Consider the following 20,640-nt stretch of genomic DNA (forward strand, 5'->3'; position numbering starts at 1 on the left):
GATAGATAGATAGATAGATAGATAGATAGATAGATAGATAGATAGATAGATAGAGAGTGTTATAGTACAGTACTTACATTGACCCATGGATAAGTCGACTCAGTTTTTTGGGGTCAATTTTTTAACCTAAATTTCTAGACTAATCATGAGCATATACATAATATTTTATCTTTATGCTCCCTAAAAGTGCTTTTCCAGTAGGCTGTCAATATGATTCTTTTTCTGGCAATTATTAATATGTGCTGAGTTAAAAATCAGGCAGCATGTATGTATCTTTAAATTTAGTCAATTAACATAGCACACTTTTCATCCAATTGTAAGATTTAGTTAATCTGCTTTTCATCATACTCAAATCCAGAACATTGGCTCACTAAGAGTGATATATATTAAAACCTATAACCATAATCACATATTTTTATATTACCTTTTTTAAACCATGGCAATAGTGATACTGATGAAAATGTAGATAATCTCTTGAAGAGGTGAAATCACATATTTCGTTCCATGTTCTTCTAATCAGATATTCACTTCAGAAAACAGGCCATATCATTTACGAGTAGTGCACAGGCTCTTTTTGCCAGGAGCAGAAGAAAGTCTAGCAACACAAAGGTGCGTTTACTTTTAGAGGCTTGGTTTCCATGGATAACCTGCCGTTGTTTGTAAAAAACACATGATTTGGCTTTTCTTTAGCAGGGAAAAAATAGGAGGGCATCAGTATAATACTATATGTGTTCTCATTCTGATGAAACATAAATAAAAACAATTATGTATATATAAAGTTGTAACTTTAAAAGATAAGGAGCACTGAGTCTGGAATCAGAATACTTTTCTCTGGCACAGAACAGACTGCCCATTTACGGTGGTCCGGGGCCAATTTTAGGGTTCTGGAGCACACAACATCCACACACTCCAGAACCCTAACACGTATGGACAGCGCCATCTTTATGTGGCGCGCATGTATGATGCCAGCCCAGTGTCGCGTCCACACCTCTGGGCGCTGTGCTTGCATCATTGAGGCATCACAGTGCACCAATGGCTGACTGATGATGTTGTCCCCGCACACCAAAAAGAACCCGGTCCAGAGGGATGCCATGTGGCTTGGCTGCTGCAGCATCCCTCTGGAGGGAAACTGGGCATCTCCAGCCTGTTTTTTGGGGGCAGTCTGGAGAGCCCCTCTGTTTCAAGACTCCACATTTTCATACAAGGCAAACCACAGACAGAGAAGAACCCTATTAAGACATTATTAAAATGGGCAAAACTAATCAAGAGAGATGGGACAGGACCATGCCCAATAGCCCTCCTTCTGACACTGTGCCACCACATTGTGCCTACTCCCTATCACATCCCAGGCATCCATGTATATAAATGCAGAACCTTTCATGATTGGACTTCTGAACTGCATGAAAGCATTTGTGTGTATGCAGCATGCAAAGAGCTTCCTGCCACAAGCATTCATTCTACACATGGATGCCTGAGAATGAATTGATAATACCTGGTGCATTCCATTAGCTATTGTATGTTTACAATATAGTCCCTAGTTCCTCTTCCTTTCCTGAACCCAGCTTGGACCTCTGGGATTTCTCTCTCTGTGTGTGGTTGGACTAATGGCAACCCTGTGGATGAGACATCTCCAATACCCACTGTCCTCCACTGCTCTGCTTGGGTCCTGTGAATTCAGATCCGTGACCACTCTGATTCAGTCAATCCTTCTTTCTACTGCCCTCTACCTTTCGTATCGTTGTTGTCTTTTCTAGTGAGTTGTGCCTTCTCTTGATGTGGCCAAAGAGCCTCAATTTGATTATCTTGGCTTCCAGGGAGAGTTCTGGCTTGATCTGTTCAAGGGTCCCATTTATTTATTTTTTGGCTGTCTACATTATACTCCACACAATTCTCCAGCACCACATCTCAAATGAGTTGATTTTTTTCTTACTGGCTTTCTTCACTTTCCAGCTCTTGCATCCATATGTGGTGATGGGGAATATAGTGGCTTGGATGATTCTAACTTTGGTATTTAGCTGTATATCTTTACTCTTCAGGATCTTTTCTAGCTCTTTCATAGCTGCCCTTCCCATTCCTAATCATCTTCTGATTTCTTGATTGTAGTCTCAATGTTTGATCCAAGGTACAGGAACTCTTTAATTATTTTGATTTCTTCATTGTCTAGGCTGAATTTATGTAGTTGCTTTAATTTTGTTTTCTTTATGTTCGGCATTATGTTCAGACTGCCTTTGCACTTTGTTCTTTGACCTTTTTTTGTAATTGTTCCAAGTCTGTGATATTTTCCACTAGTGATATGCTGTCATCAACATATCTTAGGTTGTGAGTGTTCCTTCCTCCTAACTTCACTCCTTCTTCTAATCTGGCTCTTTGTATGATATTTTCAGCATACAAGTTGAACAAATAAAGTAATAGGATAGGTAATAGCCTATCAACTCTTTATAATAAGCTAATAGATTGATGTCCCTTCTTTCCCCAGAAGTGGATCCAAGACAGTTTCCCAAAATTAAAACAGATACAAATAAAGCACATTATCATTAAAAATACAAAAATGAATTAAAATTAAACTGCCAGTATAATTAAAGACTATCTATTCATTTAATGCATCTGTCTTACTGCCTCTCAGCCTACTAGGAGCCCTGAGGTGATGAACAACAGGTAGACCATTTAAAACATGAAATACATAAATGAAAATATTTTAAAACAGACTACAAACTCTTCTTTAAAATAGTTTTAAAACCACAGTCAGTTAAAAACACCCAGCCTAGCCATCCCTAATTTTAAGGGCTGCAAGCCAAGCAAAATAGAACAGCCTTAGCTGCTTGCCAGAAACTCTAGAGATTAAGCCAGCCAGACTTCCCTTGGGAGGCAGTTCCACAGCCAAGGTTTTGCTACAGCGAATGTGCTGTCACATATACCCACCAGTCTAGCCTCACAGGGTGGGACATGAAACAGGGCCTTGGCTGAGGACCTCAGATTTCAAACAGGATCATATGGGAAGAGACAGTCTTTGAGATATCTTAGCCCCATGCTGTTTAGAAGACATCCGTTAAAATGAAATAAAAACAGCGCTGCGTGCTTTTAAAACTCCTTTCCGTATAAATGATCATTTCTCAAAAGTCTGTTGAAATAAATAAGCCTCCACCTGCTAAGAGAATAACAAGGTGAGAGACAGTCTAGCTTCCCTGGGAAGGGATTCCAGAGTCTGTACTGTAGGGCTGCATCTGCACTGCAGAAATAATGTAGTTTGATATAGCTTTAACTGCAATTGCTCAGTGTTATGGAATTCTGGGATTCGTAGTTTCAAAAAATATTTAGCTTTCTCGGCCATACCACAACAAACTGGAAATCCCAGAATTCCATAGCACTGAGCCACGGCAGTTAAATCAGTGTTAAACTGTAAATTTTGCAATTTAGAGGAAGCATCTTTCTTAACTGCATGAAGACACTTGTAAGCTTCTATCTTGGTTGAGGGTTGTTGTTTTTTTATGTTCTTTGGTTTTGGTTTTGGTTTGCTATTTTTGTTTTTGTCTTGTTTTTATGACTGATCAGTAATCATAATGAAGCTGACCATCTGCATGAAGTAAATTCTAGCGGAACCAAGTCACTAAATTTTTCTAGCTTCTGATGCTGACTAAGCCATTTCCGTCTTTTTCAAATGGTACTAATTTTTAAGCTGTTACAGTTATCTCTTCATTTCTATTGTTTTTAAATTTGTTGACTATTAATTATCAGGGTTTTTTCTCTTAAAACAAGGCGATAACAAATAATTGAATAAATAGTTTATACCATTTGAGATCTGGTGCCTGAGTTTTCTTGATTTTCTTCTCCCTCTTCCTTGCCTTTACTTTTTGTGTTGTGTCTTTTTAGGCTGTAAACCTAAACTCCATCACTGCCTTCTCTTTCTTGAACTATGGACCCTATCACACAGAGGAAAATTAGAAGTTTGAACAGGGTTTATGCTGTGAAAATCACGCAATTACTATTAAATCGTGATTAAGATTTTCACACACAGCGGTCACTATCCCGGGAATGACCAGGGCATAACCAGGCAATAAACAGCAACAAAACATTCACGGGATTTTCCCATGAATGATTTGTTGCTGTTTATTGCCTGGTTATTCACAGGTTAATAGCACTTTAATCACTTTTCAATGTGATATCGTGTGAAAATCTTAATTGCAAATGTGCGATTTTCATGGGATAATCTCCACTTATACTTCCAGTGGGCCCCATGTGATATGTCAACCACCTCAAAAGCCTTTCCAGCTGTAAAGCTGGAAAAGAATGAATAAATAAATAAATGAATAAATATCACATAAATAAAAGTAAAGACATTATTTTACTATGGTACATGTAATTTACTTGTATGGTTGTAGCTATGTTTCTATTCTTTTCTAGAAAAAGTAATAGTATATATCAGAGGTGGGCAAAAGGCACCCAGGATTGTTTTTGTGTGCCCCCCCCCCAGCGTCCCCTAGAAGAAGAAGATCTATATACTTTTTTTTTTTCAAAAGCAAAACATTTTTTGCTCCTGCCCTGGGACCACCAGGAGTAAAAAAAAAGGTTTTGCCCCCAAATGTTCCAAAATGTCCACTAGAGATTGTGTGGTGCATATACACCACATTTGCAGGCCTCTTGAAACAATTTAGATCCATGTTTTGAAACCTAAAACATGATGAAAATGCCCTCATAATCCCGAGAAGCATTTAGGGGCCCTTTTGTGTAGGAGAAGAAATGTAGGAGCAGGTGCAGCCCATTAACAGCACTTGGGGGTAATGCAGCCCCCAGCCTTTCCCAGTTGCCCACCCTTGATATATATGATTCAAAGCTTGCTAAGGAAAACTGTTAGAGAGACATGGAACCTTTTTTTAAAAAAACAAAAACCTAGATGAGTTTTTTGTTACGTCACTTGTTGTTCACCTGGCTTTCCCATGAATAGAGAGGCTGTTCATATATGCCAAGTTGGCTTCATTAATGTCAGCAGTACAGGCAATATTTAAGTTATAACTAACCCATTACACATATGGAACTAGGAGAACAGAATAATAGGTCAGATTTTGTATATAAAGAACTACTGTCTGAGTAAGGATTGTATAGGATCTAAGTAGGTGCTTTGGGATTTGGTACAATGTGTATGTTCATGTAGATCATTCAAGGGAATTGGAAGAGGTAAAAGGTATCCTGTTCTCTCCCTCATAAGCTAAAGAACGTTCAAAGCTCATACTCTGTTGAAGTGTGCATGTAATGATTCCTACTTATGGCAAAGAATATATACATGTGTGGTTTTTCTCTGGAGAATATCTGCTTCCTGATCCAGTGTGTCAGATAAATAGATTGTGTATGTGGGAAAACACAGAACTGTTTTTACAAAGGAGGACCTCAGATACTTTAAACCTACTTTTCTTATGCTAAAAAATGAGGAGAGGTGGTTGTCTGGGTGGCCAACAAAGATACAACAGTTTGATTGTGAACTTCTTGCACTTCATCACTGTTATAAAGCTCATGTTAAAAAGGTATCAGGTGTCAGCTAAAAGGGAATTTGGTAGAGCAGTGGTTTTTAAAATAACCTGAGGGCTAAAACATAGCTGGTTCCAGAAGGGAAGTTCTTTCGTCTCATCTTTCAATTTAATTGGGACTTCCTGGGCTGAAAACTGAGTGTGAGTGTCCGGTACACTCTGTTAGTAATACTAGTGCCAGCTGTATTTTAAATACATGCATTGTAAAATCAGTGATCATTGAATATATGAATGGCATCATTGCTTCTTGCTACTAATAAGAATAAGAAAAGAGAGTGTATTTGTTAAGCAGAAACAGAGCTTTAATTAGTACTTAAATAAATCCACCTAAAACTGTAGAGAGCAACAAGGCTTTAATAAATGGATAAATAAATCCACAATAGCAGTCCAAAATGTGCATGATGATGACAATGACGATGATGATATTTATATCCCACTTTCTCCCAAAGAAACTGGAACATGAAGTGGCTTGAAAACTTTTTAAAAATACAATTAAAAACAGTAAATTAAGGAGACAAAACAAATGTGTAGATATCAGTTAGTTTTGCATAATCTTGGTTTCATCAGTCAGGGAGCTGTTTGTAACCACAGAAGTGCAATTTAGTTTCTCTAGCTTTTCTGAGGTTTCCAGTTAATGCCCTACATGCTTCCACATGTTATGGGCCATCATAATCTAGGCTGATGGGGAGGTGAGGATGGTATCAGGCACAGATTATGGGTGCCTGGTGGTGACAATTTGCTCTACCTAAAAGAGCAGGTCCAGTGGTGCCCCTGCCTCCATTGTCGCCCCTCTCCTTCACTATCACAGCATCATTCTCATGAGGAGAGCAGCACCATGGTAGTGAGGAAAGGAGGGCTGCACATGGTCCTCTCCTTTGCTACTGTGGCATCTTTCTCCACACTACATATTTCCTTCCCCAGTCCAAAAATTTGCACTATAGATTGCTGCCCTATCCTTTGCTGCTGCTGTGTTGGTGTGGAGGAGGCCCCTGCTGTCAAAACAAAACCATGAGGGGTGCACTTGCCAATCCTCACCCCACAGCAGGAGGAGGCCCAGCCATGTGCCATCCCTCTTCTGGGGTGTTACCCCTCTGCACCCTCTGGTGATGACACTGAGCAGGCCCAAACATATCCTGGTTGGTCTGGATTGGACTCCGAGGGGCATGTGACATGGGAGGTGGTCATCCTCAGTCAAATGTAAGATTTGCCAGGTGGTGAGAGAGAGATAATTATAAAGTGGCAATTTGTTCTTGCCTGCCTAGAAAGATTTGGGGGACTGTGGGGAAACAACTAAATTTCTGGGGACTGAATTTTCATCAGGGACTTTACCTGTTCTCAGCATCTGTGACTGTAAGAATTAAAAGCTTTTTCAGTTTCATTTCTAGCTATTATTGTACATTTGACTTGTGTTGATTGTGTTCTTAATGAAAGCTGAAATTCTCAGAATGTAAATTTTTGCACCTGAATTTCTAATTCCATATGCACATGGTGCCTCTGCAAGCACATGGATAGTGAGTAGAATAGGTAATCTGTTGATTCTTGTGTTATATATTTATGTTTTTATATATATAGACCTATCTTTATCTGAAGTTTGGAATGTTAGCCACCTTCCAAGATAAATCTAAATAGCTCTGTCAAAGAGAACATTAATTGCAATAGTTTCCTTCAATTTTCATAACTGTAAGAATATGAATCGTAGTTTATATTGAAAAATGATATAAAAAAGCTGCCAAGAAAGATCCAAGCAGTATTACCAGCACTGTTTCATAACTAGTCACAGCTGCTGTTGATCTGACAGCAGCTACCATGGTTTTTGCCTATCCTCCATACAGAGTTGAGCTTCTAAAAAGGAAGTCATTACGGCAAACTCTTTAATCTACAAATATGGAGATTGTTTCAGAGGTCTTGGTTTGGCCTATTTTCACTCTCTGCCTGAGTTTATATTCTCTTGAATTGTTGGCAGCATAGCAGCCGAGTGATAGTTAGATGTTGGTATTTTGTGTGCAAAAATCTGGACCACAGATGTTTTGTACACAGGCGTCTCCATCTTTCTTTCACTGAACCTATACATTCAGAAGTGAATTTTTCTTTGCAGCCTTTTAGTTTCCTGAAATGAAGGCTATATGCATTTAAAATAGCAAAGGGTGGCAAGGTAAAACTTGCAGTAATTGCTTACTATCTCTCTGCCAAGAGATTAATGTCATAAGTAATGCATTTTTATTTGGCTCACAAAATCATTCAGCCTACTCTGTTAACCACACTTTCACTGGCAAGAAACAGACCAGAATCCACCAGTGCCATTTATCTTTGCAAACGCCTGTCTTCTTTCTGACTTGGAAATGTCAAGTTACATTTTCTGGATATTGTCAAGGACCTTGTAATGCATAATGATTAGGCTGCTGTCATCAAATCCATTAGAAACTTTAAGGTTACAATTATTATAGAATACTTAATTATTTCAAATTGCAACTTAACATCACAGTCCATAAAACATTTACTTGTAAGTCATGATCCAAATATATTTAACAGTAGAATGAACTGAAAGAAAGAAATTGACAGCATTAGTTTTTATAGACTTCAGTCTACTTCCTCAGATGCATTTGGAAGTAAACTGAAGTCTTTGAAAGTTCATGCTGCCAATTTCTTTCAGTCTCAAAGGTGCTACAAGACCTCTCTACGTACTGATTCTGCAAACTAACATGGTTATATCAGTAGAATGAACTGTCCAAATTCTATGTGAAAAAACTGGTTTTCTTTAGTTGTTACATAAAAGTATCATATGACCAATTTCATCACATCTACATAACATCATTATAGCTCTTTGATTATATTCCTTTGCTTGTTGCCTCAGATTACTGACATGAAAGCACCTACATGGTCACATCTAACAGAACCAGAAACTAGAGGAGTTACTTTTTTGGATTACAACTCTCAGGGATTTGGGGAATTATATTGCCAAAAAGTAACTTTTTCCAGGTTTTGGATAGCTTTAGTTAATGAGAGAAGAATTCATATGGAACTGTTCACAATAGCCTTGGCAGCAACTGTAACCCAGGATCCAGTCCTCAGTCACTTCTCTGTGACCCTTGATATCGAATTAATATCAAACAGGGAGGTTACCAGTAAGCAGCCAAAAGGGGGCTTCCCAGTATAAAAAACTAGCCATACCACATTGGAATATCCAAATGGCTAAGCATGGGAGAAGCCCAAGGCACTTAGCCATTATGGGATTTATCAAGATCAGAATTAGCATAATCCCTACACTAAGGGAATAGTGGAGGTGAGCTGAATTTGTTTGTTTGCATACAGCAGACAAAGGGAGTTTCCTTCTGGGAATGAAACTTTTTCTCTGAGGACATTCATGCCAATTGTCCAAACATTGTTGCATATTGCACCCCATTTTTCTCCCTGGGAAAGTCACTAAGCCTTTCAGCTCCTGAAACATTGCCCTCAGGACACAATTCTTGCTATAAATACATGTGCCACTAGCAAATCAGTCTAGTTTGGAGCTGGACAGAACCTCTCCTTGACAGTCAGTAGCTGGCCAACCCCTGTGCCTCAGGAGGCTACCAAGCCTTCTTCATTCCAGTAACCCTGCAATTGGAGCTTCGGATCAGTACCGTATTTCCTCCTAGCCATCCGTAATTCACTATTACTGACTACCTTTGCATTGTTAGTTCTTGTGTGTATGAGTGAAAGAGTGTGCTTGTGAGTGTAAATTCCATTTTTTGTTGTTCTTTTCTTTTAACTAAATTAATTTGGACACTGCTTCTGGAGTTCTCCGGGTTTGCATTTTTTATACAAGGTCGAGACTCGGGCTTTCCATTACCAAAGCTTTCTCTCTGCTTCCCATTGAGCTAAATCAATTTCTCCATAGAATACAATTTGTGGATGCCCTGCCAGGACCTCCTATAATTTAGGTATCAACTACAGATTGGATAAACTTCATTTTTGCAGGTTTCTAAGGTGACTCTGGAATCTACTTTCTAATGTATTCAGGCTACTAGCGGCCAGATTGTGTTAGTGAGATATATCCACATAGAGTAGCGTATGCATGTCTCTTTTCCTTTTTGGACAGGGCACAAGAAGCTATTCCCTAGGTCTTTGAGCCCAGTCCAAATCCTTCCCAGACAGCAAATGTCAATCCCAGCTCCTTAGCTGGACAAAGGATAGAGGCAAAGGAAGAAATTTCTAGGATGAAGAAGGGGAAGTAAAAGGAGATTGTACTTCATGCTTGAATACATTCTTCCTGTCTTTTCTCCCTCTGAGCCAAGACCACCTACTTCTTCCCCCACCCCTTACTTATAGGAAATAGTATAATTCCCAGGGCTTGATTGCTGTTGGGACAGCAGGAGGTACACAGAACTCCATGGGCACCACCTGCTTGATGTAGCATCTTGACTAAGGCCACCTGCATTTTTGTTTTGTTTGTTTCTTTGACATAGTTCCATGTTGATCATTGAAATTTTACTTTCTGATGAGCTTGTATGAGAAATATTTCCTTGGGGAACATATTCCTACATTCACATTTGAGGTGGAAGTATATGTAACAATCTAGGGTCATCTGTTGATCTGTATGTATTTTGGAAAATGTACTTTCTTTTTACAGGCAGATTTTTTTCTGGATTGGTTGTATTGTGCGCAAATTATTACAATCAAATCTTGAAATGAATGGTGGCCAGTGTGAAAGTAGACGTTCATATGTTTGACAACAATGGGACATAAGTGTAACCAGCACTGGAAAAAGTTCTTATTTTAGACTACAGATTCCAGAATCAACCAACACACATGTGTATGCTGGAAGAGTGATACTGGAAGCTGTAGTCTTAAAAAGAAACATTTCTGGGCTTTGGTTGCAACTTACGTTCTTTTCTACCACTTTTCTACCCATGTAACTGATTACTCACAAGTCCAGAATTTTAAAACGTTAAACAGCAGACCCAATTTAATCTCATAAGAACCTACCCCCTCCTCCAATGTATATCAGGAAAATATAAAACATTATTCCTTTTCTTACTCAGTACTGAAAATTCTGTCACAGTCACAGTTCATTATTTGTGCAAAAAGTCCCTTTGCTGGGGCAAGTCCACAGGCTGGTGCCTACCTCACAACTGGTCATAAGAGATCATTTGCTGCTGATCTTGGGAGGTGCAACAGCATAACACTGATTAATATAATTAGGCTTTTCTTAATTGGGTCTGCCTACATTGATATGCAAGGAGGACAAAAGCCTGTTGAATTCTTCTTCATTGGTGAACGTTTTCAAATGATTATTATTTGAATTCATTCTATGTATTCATCACATGAGCCAAAGTATTAAATGTTCCAAGACTTTCAGCATCTGTAATTTGAGGCAACAGAGGGTCGTTCTAGCTTCAAATATTATTGTTTACATACACTACATATTTGCTTCCCCAGTCCAAAACTTTGCACTATAGCATGCTGCCTCATGCTATAGTGCATTAGGAAAAGCAATTCAGAGAAAAGCTGCCAAATGGAGCGTCTGAAGCTTTCCTACAACACTACCCTACTTTACAATGTCATTTTGCAAGGTTTAGGCCTCACAGAAAGAAATGTGGATTGCTTGGTTTAACCTAGTATCTAGTGGGAAAAGAATAGAAATATTATAGAAATGGGATAAAGGAACACATTAGTTGGTAAAAAGGTCTTGCTGTTTTGAGCGAACTGAAGGATGTTTCTGCCCAAACTAGTCATACGTGAGGACATGTATTGTTCCATGCTGCGTAATCCACATTACTCACTGCACAACTATGTACAAATTCCTACAATTCTGTAAATGTGTATTAAGTAATTATGCAGAATACAAGGCAGTATAACTATAACTGTTCTGATCGCCATCTTTATAGATGATGATCACCAACTTTGAATTTATCCTTATGGACTGCATTTGGTATATGTTATAGTTCTATGAATGATAACAGTAATACTAATGAATTATATATTGTGCATATTTGGTTTCAGTGATGAATATGAAGAAGATGGATTTTGCCAGCCATACAGAGGAATTGCATGTGCAAGATTTATTGGAAACCGAACCATCTATATGGAGTCTCTTCATATGCAGGGTGAAATAGAAAATCAGATCACTGGTAATTAAAGATTTTTCCCCTTCAGTTTTAAATGAGATAGTCATCATTATGGACCATTGCATAGTTTAGGGTATAGCAAACTCACTGTAGGTTTAATATACTTAATGTACTTGTACTCTTCATTTTTTCATGTTCAATAGAACCTATACTATTTAGAACAATTGTATTTATGCATCTTATTTATTTATTATTATTTATTTATGGTATCTATACCCCGCCCTTCAGCCCTAAAGGCTGTCAGAGCGACTTACAATTATTATTTTTAATTAGACGGTTCCCTGCCCTCAGGCTTACAATCTAAAAGACATGACACAAAAGGAGAAGGGAATGGTGGTGGGAAAAGGGATGAGGTCCAGTGGTTATTTTCTCCCTCTGAGGCCTGGACCAAGGCAGATGGACTAGAGGGAGGGCATTTCTTCTTCAGGCTAGCCCTGATGGAGCTGGGCCTGCCTGTTTACTCCCTCGCAAGCCGGAAGATGACAGTTATGGAGGGAGGAGCCTTTTTCTTCAGGCTACTTTCTTGCCTACTTTTCTGTCTACTTAACTGTTTATAAATATAGTCTGTACATCAGAAAATTTTCATAGCTTTACAAATTTTCAAAACACTACCATGAACATGAAATTGTACAATTTGTGTTTCAGCAAGTCCTTGTGGACCCCAAACCATATATTGTGTTCTGCTAATTACTTAACACAAATATATCCAAAACACAAGAGAGTCCTTGATAGGCTGCATTTAGTATGGTACTTGTCAAGCTTGTCGAATATGGTGGTGAGGGTAAAAAAGGAACCATTCTTCTTTCCAAGAAAATTAAGGCCAGATTTAGACGGGCCTTTGCGGCACCCCGTCATGTGGTAGGGGTTGGCCGAGGATGCACCGTCCATATTAGCCTCACCCCTAGCACGTGACAGGGGTGTCAAAATGGCAGCGCCCTGTACACACGGGCACCACCATTTTGATGTGATGGATGGCTAGAGGTTTGGCTGCTGCAGCTCCCTCACGGAGCAAACCAGGGGCGGTCTGTATCCCGCCTTAGTTCCCATTGTTGTTGTTGTTTTTGGAAGTGGTAATTTGGGTATCCTTCCCTTGGAGGTCCAGTTGGCACCAGCATTGGTCTCTTTTAGGCACCATATTAAGACCTAGTTTTTTTCTTAATTTTTTATTATTTAATTGTAAGTTGGTGGGTTTGTGGGATATTGTGTTTTATTGTATTTTAATATTCTTTTCATGTTTTTAGCCACCTCGATCTAATTGGAGAGTCAGGGTATAAATAAAATTTCATTATTTATTATTATTACCATTATTTGGAGCCTTTGGAGCTCAATCCTTACTCTTTAAAGTGCATATATACGAAGTTTTAACTGTTTTAGCCTTTTCTGCTAGTTTAATCTTGTGATTTACTTAATGTGTTTTGTTGCTGTTTGAATTATTATTTGTATTTTTTAAAAACTGTTTATATTGTTTTACTTCTATGCTGCTCTGAGATTTCATGATAAAGGTCAGGAGAGAGAGAGAGAAAGTCAGAACATGAGCAAGTATGATGGTACTCTTTTACCACTGCACATCACATTGTCTGAATTCTTTGGTGTGTGTGTGTATTGCAGCTGCCTTCACCATGATTGGAACCTCCAGTCATTTATCTGATAAATGTTCCCAGTTTGCTATTCCTTCTCTGTGCCATTACGCTTTCCCATATTGTGATGAGACCTCTTCAGTTGCAAAGCCACGAGATCTGTGCCGTGATGAATGTGAAATTCTAGAAAATGTCCTTTGCCAAACTGAGTACATCTTTGCAAGATCCAACCCGATGATTTTGATGCGTTTAAAGCTGCCTAATTGTGAAGATCTTCCACAACCTGATAGCCCTGAAGCTATAAATTGTATCCGCATTGGCATTCCTATGGCAGACCCAATCAATAAGAGTAAGTGACTTGATGTCAACTCGATATCTTGCATATGAATTATCTGTTCCATCAGAAGGTGCTTGCTACAATCTCTAAATCTCATGAAGAATTGATTATACACTTTGTAAACTAAAAAGTCAATATTTTCAGGTTATTCACTTGTTGAGAACACCAGCTTGCTTTTCCAAAATCCATCTTACAAAGACAGTTTTCCATTTTGTCTGGATTTAGTTTGCTGGTGGTATATCTAGTATACCAGCAATTTATTCCAAATCATGCCATTATTTGTTCTGCTCTTACAGTGGTTAACATCTAGTACCCAAAGCTTTACTCATTAAACTATTCACTAGCACTTCCTTTAAAGTAAGTGGTACTAACTGTAAATAAAGACTTCTTAAAAGGCAAAAGGTTACTATGCACTGCCTGTGTGTTACAATAGTTGGCCTAGCTTCAAGCACTGAATTCATGGTAGATCAGAGACTGATTAGAGTGAATGTAATGTCAAATGGCTTTATTTCCAAGATAGCTCAATAACAATTGAGTCTCACAGTTTCCCTTCACTTTCATGCTACAGTAAGGGATTCATTTCAAAGGTTTCTTGGTAGAGTTGAGTTATTTGTATTTTATTCTAAAACTATTTGGTATAAGTTGTTTCTTGTTACTGAAACCTAACCTTAAATTCTTCCCAGAAATATGGATAACTAGCACGTCCAGATTTTCTAGCCCTGCAAACTGAGAAGATGAATTAAATTTCAGGATGTAAGCCAGTAGAAACATGCCTTGCTGGATATGTTTCATGTTCTGGTACTTGTCCGTCAGCTGTATACACAATGCCCACCTGATTCACCACAATTAATTACTTTCTTCTTTTATAGACCACAAATGTTATAACAGCACAGGCGCGGACTATCGAGGGACTGTGAGTGTCACTAAATCTGGGCGACAGTGTCAGCCGTGGAATTCCCAGTATCCTCACATGCACACCTTCACTGCTGTCAGATATCCAGAGCTGAATGGGGGCCATTCCTACTGCCGTAATCCAGGCAATCAGAAAGATGCTCCATGGTGCTTCACCTTAGATGAAAATTTTAAATCGGAGCTTTGTGACATCCCAGCCTGTGGTAAATATAAAACTCTAACCAATACAAGATGGAGGGGTCTCAATAACAATAAAATTCTCCCACCTTGAAAGGAAATAGGAGGTTAATTTTGTCACATTTGCTTTGTACTACGCTTCATCCTTGAACAAGGATAGGGGGCCATCTTACAGACTGAGTCAAATTCACTTTTACAACCATTCTCAGAAATGTCTTCCACTTCTTTGCAAGGGCAAAGGCAAAAGGGTGGGACCAAAAATACCAGCATGTTTTAGCTTTAAAATACTCACTGCCAATAACTAAGACTTAGTATAAGCTTTCCAACCATTTGGAATAGTGGTGTTGGTGGGAAACAATACAAAAGTTGAAAGGCCCCAAAATTATGGAAAAGGGAATGTGGCTAGAGATCCAGGTTCATCATTTGGAGTGTACAAGAAACCCAGATTTGATCATTTGGTCCCAGGATATGAAGTTTTTCAACCTTGCTATAGACTTTAACTCAAACTACATGTGTCATTACTCTGGAGGTCCTATTAGCTGGTAGTTATAAATAAATGGTTTCTTGTGAGGTGCTTAGAAAATTAACAAAAACATTTTTGAAAAATTAAATAGTATTTATGCATCTTGCCTGCTTTTCTGTAGATTATTAAAAGGAGCAATTAAACATGAATGCAGTATTACACATGTATTGTCTAGTGAGTTCAACAGGAGTATGCTAGATTTCATTAAAAATGTGTACAGGCAGTTTCTATATAAAGTACATGTGATGGAAAATACCCATGGCACTTTTAGCTAAGGATAAGACATGTGAGATAGAATGGAAGCAAGAAGATACTATAGGTAGGGAATTTACCTGGAAAGTTCAAAGCGTTGGGAAGATAATCCTAAAACAATAGTTTACACAAGTCATTACAAGGGATTTTGCCACACAACAAAAATGAGTGGGATGTAGGGAGGTGAGTATACTACTTGGTATTTATGCTAGCATAGTTCAGCAGATTAGTGTTATAACTTTAAAACTGGAATAATTCTGCACGTTCATAATAAGGTAAAAAAGAAAACCTATATTTGTTGTTTTAGGAAATCTGTGGAAAGAGCATATGAAAGAAAAACACTAGTTTGGCTACAGAAGGTCCTAATGCTACTTCATGAGTAGTCATTATGGAGAGAAGGCTTCATATCCCTCTCTAACAAGGAGATAGAAAACAACTATCTTCTGAGAAAAGGGGGAAATAGCCATAAAGAGTAACAGTATACAGTTGGCCCTCGGTATCCGCAGGGGATCTGTTCTGTATCCTCCTGCAGGGGGAGGAGCCCCTTTTTCAGCTGAGGTGTCCCCAGGGTGGCCCCCTCCTCTTCTTCTTCTTCCTTCCTGCCACTGCTGCCTCTTCCTCCTCTCCTTTTCCTCCTCCTCCACTGCCCCCCCCCCCAAACTGGCTTACCATCTGCAGTTGCTGGAATCCATTGATGGCAAGACCGCATATATGGAAGACCTACTGTACATATAAAATGAATGGTTACTTAAGTAAATCTAAGAAGAGCCAATGCCCAAAGCCACTTGTGCAACCATCAGACCCAAATGGTTCAAGTTATTAGCTGAAGCATTTGTGCTTTTCTTTCCCACACTAGCAAATGTGAAAGATCACACCAGTCTTTGCAGTTTGTGGTGGTTTAATTATATTTACTTTCCACAGTTATCCATGAGCTGAGTTAAATATCTCTTATGGCTTGTGAACTGAAGTGTTTTTTACACACACACACACACACACACACACACACACTACAGGCACTTCTTCAACTGCCAATTTCCCAATGGTTCTATGTTGCATATGTCTGACTCCCAATGTCATTTCCCCCCCGCTCTGATGTTACTGAAAAATTGTTTTCTCAAACTTAAATGCAAAATGGACCTATGTCTTTTTTGGCTCAGAATACAGGTAAGTATGTTACTACTTCAAACTACACATTATTTAAATTAATGGTCACATTAATTGGCATTTTGAAAAGTGCAGAATGCTACTGAAGTGTGAAGTTCTTAGGGTTACATACTTTTTGAAGTACAGAATACTGTGAATTGGGGGCATGCTGAATTGAGAAAGTGGTTTAATTGCAATGCATTTAAAGCTAACAAGGCTTTATAGTGTTAGCTCCAGCTTTAGACAAACATTAATTCCACTTAATTGGTGATGAATTGTACATGGAATTAGCCCCGAGGCCTCCATGTAAATTTCAGTCTAGGATTAGAAACCGCTCTAGTAAGATCATTGGGCACTCCTTCTGGCAAATTTAATAGTAAAATACATTCAAAATACAGAACAATAATTAAGCTGAAACTCTGTGTAGAGATAAGAGTGCAAAGTATTTGAAAGAATACAAAGAGAAAGAATTCTGAGCTTATTGAATCCTGCAGGTTGTTTCAGGATAAAGGGTAGTAATAAGTTGAAGCCTGATGGAATGGTGAAAACTTCTGGACATAATGGAAGGGGGGGTATGGGGTTTAATTCTAGATGTGTGGTCTTAATTTTTAATGATTCTATAATGCCAGTACTCCTTTCTGTTGTCAATGGACAACCATATAGTTGAAGATAGAGGGATAGTCCTATGTTTATTGGCTGGAGGTCCAGCTATCAGTAATTGCCAAGCTTCTTGTTGCCATCTGCTAGTATGAAGGAATATAAGAAATATTTTTTAAAAAAATAGCAAAGAAAAGGTGAAAATCAAGAAAAAAGAATATATGAATTGGATTTGTCAAATGAATACATACCTAGATATATTAACTAGGTTTAGCACACAGATGTAGTTTTGCCCCCCCCCCACATAATCAGCAAATTTTCATTTAGTTTGAATAAACCAAATAAATAGACTCTAAAGACCAATTACCTTAATATTTGAATATCTGTAAGATGAAAGACAGAACAAGCTTTTTTGCTTTGTTATTTTGCTCCTGTTTTTTATTTTGATAATGTTAGGAAGAACTTGAGAGCCAGTGTGGTGTAGTGATTTGAGCATTGGACTACAACTCTGAATTTCTGCTCAGCCATGGCAACCCAGTGGGTGAGCTTGGGTAAGTCACACTCTTTCAGCCTCATAGGAAGGCAATGGCAAATTTCCTCTGAACAAATCTTTCCAAGAGAACCCTGTGACAGCTTCACAGGCTCATCCTAAGTTGGAAATGTCTTGAAAGCACACAACAACAATACAGGAAGAACTTCCCAATAGTAAGAGCTATTTAGCAGTGGAATAGATAAATGTTGTAGACTCTCGTTCATTGCAGATTTTTAAACAGAGGTTGGAAGCTACCTGTCAGGGGTACTTTAGTGGTGGATTCCTCCACTGTTAAGATTTTGAACTAGATGATCCTTGGTGTCCATTTTAACTGTTTGATTCTATGATTGACAGTGGCCCAGTTCAGACACTGTGTTCCCAGTTTAACAAACTGTGTCTTGGAATGAGAACAAGCACAACGATTAGGTGCTGAACCTCCCCTGTCTTTGCATACTTGGCTTTACTGACTAGTTAAAGTGCTATTTCCCATGATAACTGAAGTAGAAAGTTGGTTTAAGTGCTTTCTATAGACCAGGATTGCAAACCAGGATTTGTAAGAAGCACTTAAGCTAGAGGTTCTTTGTTCATGTATAGCAGCAAGCTGTGGTTCAGTCACAAAGCAATGCATATAATAAATAAATAAATAAATAAATAAATAAATAAATTTATATCTCCCACTTCTCCCTTTGGATCGAAGCGGGATTGCAACGGTAAAAACATCATAAAATACATACAAAATGTACATCAATCAAGAATAAAAAAGGGAAGAGTTGTTACAGTATTGTATAATACTATAATATAAATCGAGAAGGCTAGGTGGAAGTATTCACATTCATCTCTTATATATACTACAACAAAATATAGTTTGCTTGACCAAGAATATTGCATCTGAACTGGGTTTATGGCATGGAAAATGTTTATCTACAATATATTCACCCAAACCAATACAAATTACCTAAATATTGACTTTGTTGTTATTATGTGCCTTCAGATCAACTCCAACTTACGTCAACTTTGCCTTAGTATTATTTTGGCAAGATTTATCCATTGCCTTGTCCTTAGCCTGAGAGAATGTGTCTTCCTCAAAGTCATCCACTGGATTTCCTTGGCACAGCAGTTATTTTAACCATGGTCTTCCAGAGCCTTAATCCTACATTCAAACCACTACACCACACTGGCTCTAGGTGCTGACTTTCCATTCAACAATAATTTGATGTGTGTAGCTGGGAGTAACAACAGGATTTAAGACTATAACTTCTATGCACACACACGCACGCGTGCACACACACACACACAATTTGTACTCCTTAAAGCTGACCTGAAAGTATATTAAAAATCTTGGGCTACTCCAAAGAGCATTGAGGATCATGGAACCATAAAACAGGAAATGTTAAATATACCTGCAAATCATTTGACAGACTTGCTTCCTGTTGCATATTTTTTTCGTCTTTATTAGAAGAGACAGGAGAAGGGGTGAAATATGTTACGAGTGTTGTTGCCAAAAATCCCAAAGCTTTTCACATCCATGAAAATGCATCAAGGGGTTGTGATGCTCCTGTACTTTCTCATCTCTGTCATCACTTTGCCATATGTGGGTTTTTTGATTTTCTAGTTCATACCTTCTCTTAGTACTTGTCTGACTACATATCAAAATGTCTTAGGCAAACAATCTAGTTCCCACTACATCTTTTGATACCGTTCAAACTGGACCAAAACCCAGTTACCTGAATGAACTGATCCCCAGCTCTTCTGGTAGTATGCCTTTGCTGATCAGCATTTATTTTGGCTCCATCAGGAGAGTATTGGGTAGTGTGAGGAATCAGCTATTAGCAATCCAAAAGTGGTGTGGAAGGAAGGTTATCTGATTTTCTAATGTTTGAGGAATTTTTCAAACTCACATTCAGCATCTTAAAAACTGAAATACTGTGTGTGGTGGAATTGTTCACAGGCAAAAAAAAATATTGGGGGGAAAATAAATACTTCAATAAAAGAGATTCTTAAAATTACGTATCAGATGGGGCCAGAAATCTACCTACTTAACATGACCAATAAGATTTCTAAAAATGACAAGAAGAAACACTGGTGAATTTTCTTGTACATGGTCCCTATGGCCATGGTGCAAAAATGGAAAGCAAAATTCCATGAGGGGGACAGAACAGTGGAGAATTTGATATGTCGATTTGCATGCTGTTGTAGGTGATAGTCTGCACTTTCACCAGATAAACCCCCAAGTCCTTCTTGGGTAGGCCAGTCTCTTTTCTTCTACCTTCATTCCTACATGAACAAGCTTACTTCTTACATTGAATGGTGGTAATGAATGCTGCCTTAAGCCCTGATAGAAGACTGATGAATGAAACTAACAGATATGGTTGAATTAGATCAATTGACAAATTGGTTAAACCAAAAAGAAACAAAGGAAATTGAAAAAGACTGGTTACTGGTTCTAAACTATTGTAAAAATGTGGAAAGAGAAAGTGACAAGAAGCGAAGAAAGAAAAGGATTCTGAGAAAAATATAATGGAAATAACCAAAATAAGATCTAAAAACAATCACAATTAAGGACTGGAGAGACTATTATAAGATCATATTTATTTCTAAACCAGAAATGAGAAAAAATTACAGTAATCAATATCTTACAAAATCAGATAAATGATGGGAACTACAGAATTTAGAAAATAGAGTAAACAAGCAATAGGCAGATGATGATTGAAAAGAAATGACAATGCTAATATAATGATAATGGCTGGCAAAAATGTATAAATCATTGTATGGTGTTGATTATTTTATGTGTCTTTATTTTTTCTAAGAAATGAAGTCTAAAAAACTGAAATATGGACACTTGTCTTGAACAAGCAATCATCTTCCCAAACTTTGGTAGGCTTTGACCTGTAAAATCCTACATGGTTATACTACTGGAAGAATTGCCTGTTCCCATATAAACACACCTACCTATTGCATATCATTTTT

The 20,640-nt window shown here is 38.2% G+C and overlaps 1 protein-coding gene across 2 annotated transcripts in view; it reads left to right on the forward strand.

Moving 5' to 3' along the window:
* The window catches only part of ROR1 (receptor tyrosine kinase like orphan receptor 1), a 228,110-nt gene that overhangs the window by 199,690 nt on the left and 7,780 nt on the right, over nt 1–20,640 (forward strand). For both annotated transcript variants that reach the window (XM_042465389.1, XM_042465390.1), the window contains exons 5-7: nt 11,499–11,626; nt 13,232–13,549; nt 14,407–14,652. In XM_042465389.1, the coding sequence (XP_042321323.1) occupies nt 11,499–11,626; nt 13,232–13,549; nt 14,407–14,652 (692 nt within the window). The remainder of the gene's footprint in view (nt 1–11,498; nt 11,627–13,231; nt 13,550–14,406; nt 14,653–20,640) is intronic.

Source organism: Sceloporus undulatus, chromosome 4 (genome assembly GCF_019175285.1).
Source record: "Sceloporus undulatus isolate JIND9_A2432 ecotype Alabama chromosome 4, SceUnd_v1.1, whole genome shotgun sequence".
Lineage (NCBI taxonomy): Eukaryota > Metazoa > Chordata > Lepidosauria > Squamata > Phrynosomatidae > Sceloporus > Sceloporus undulatus.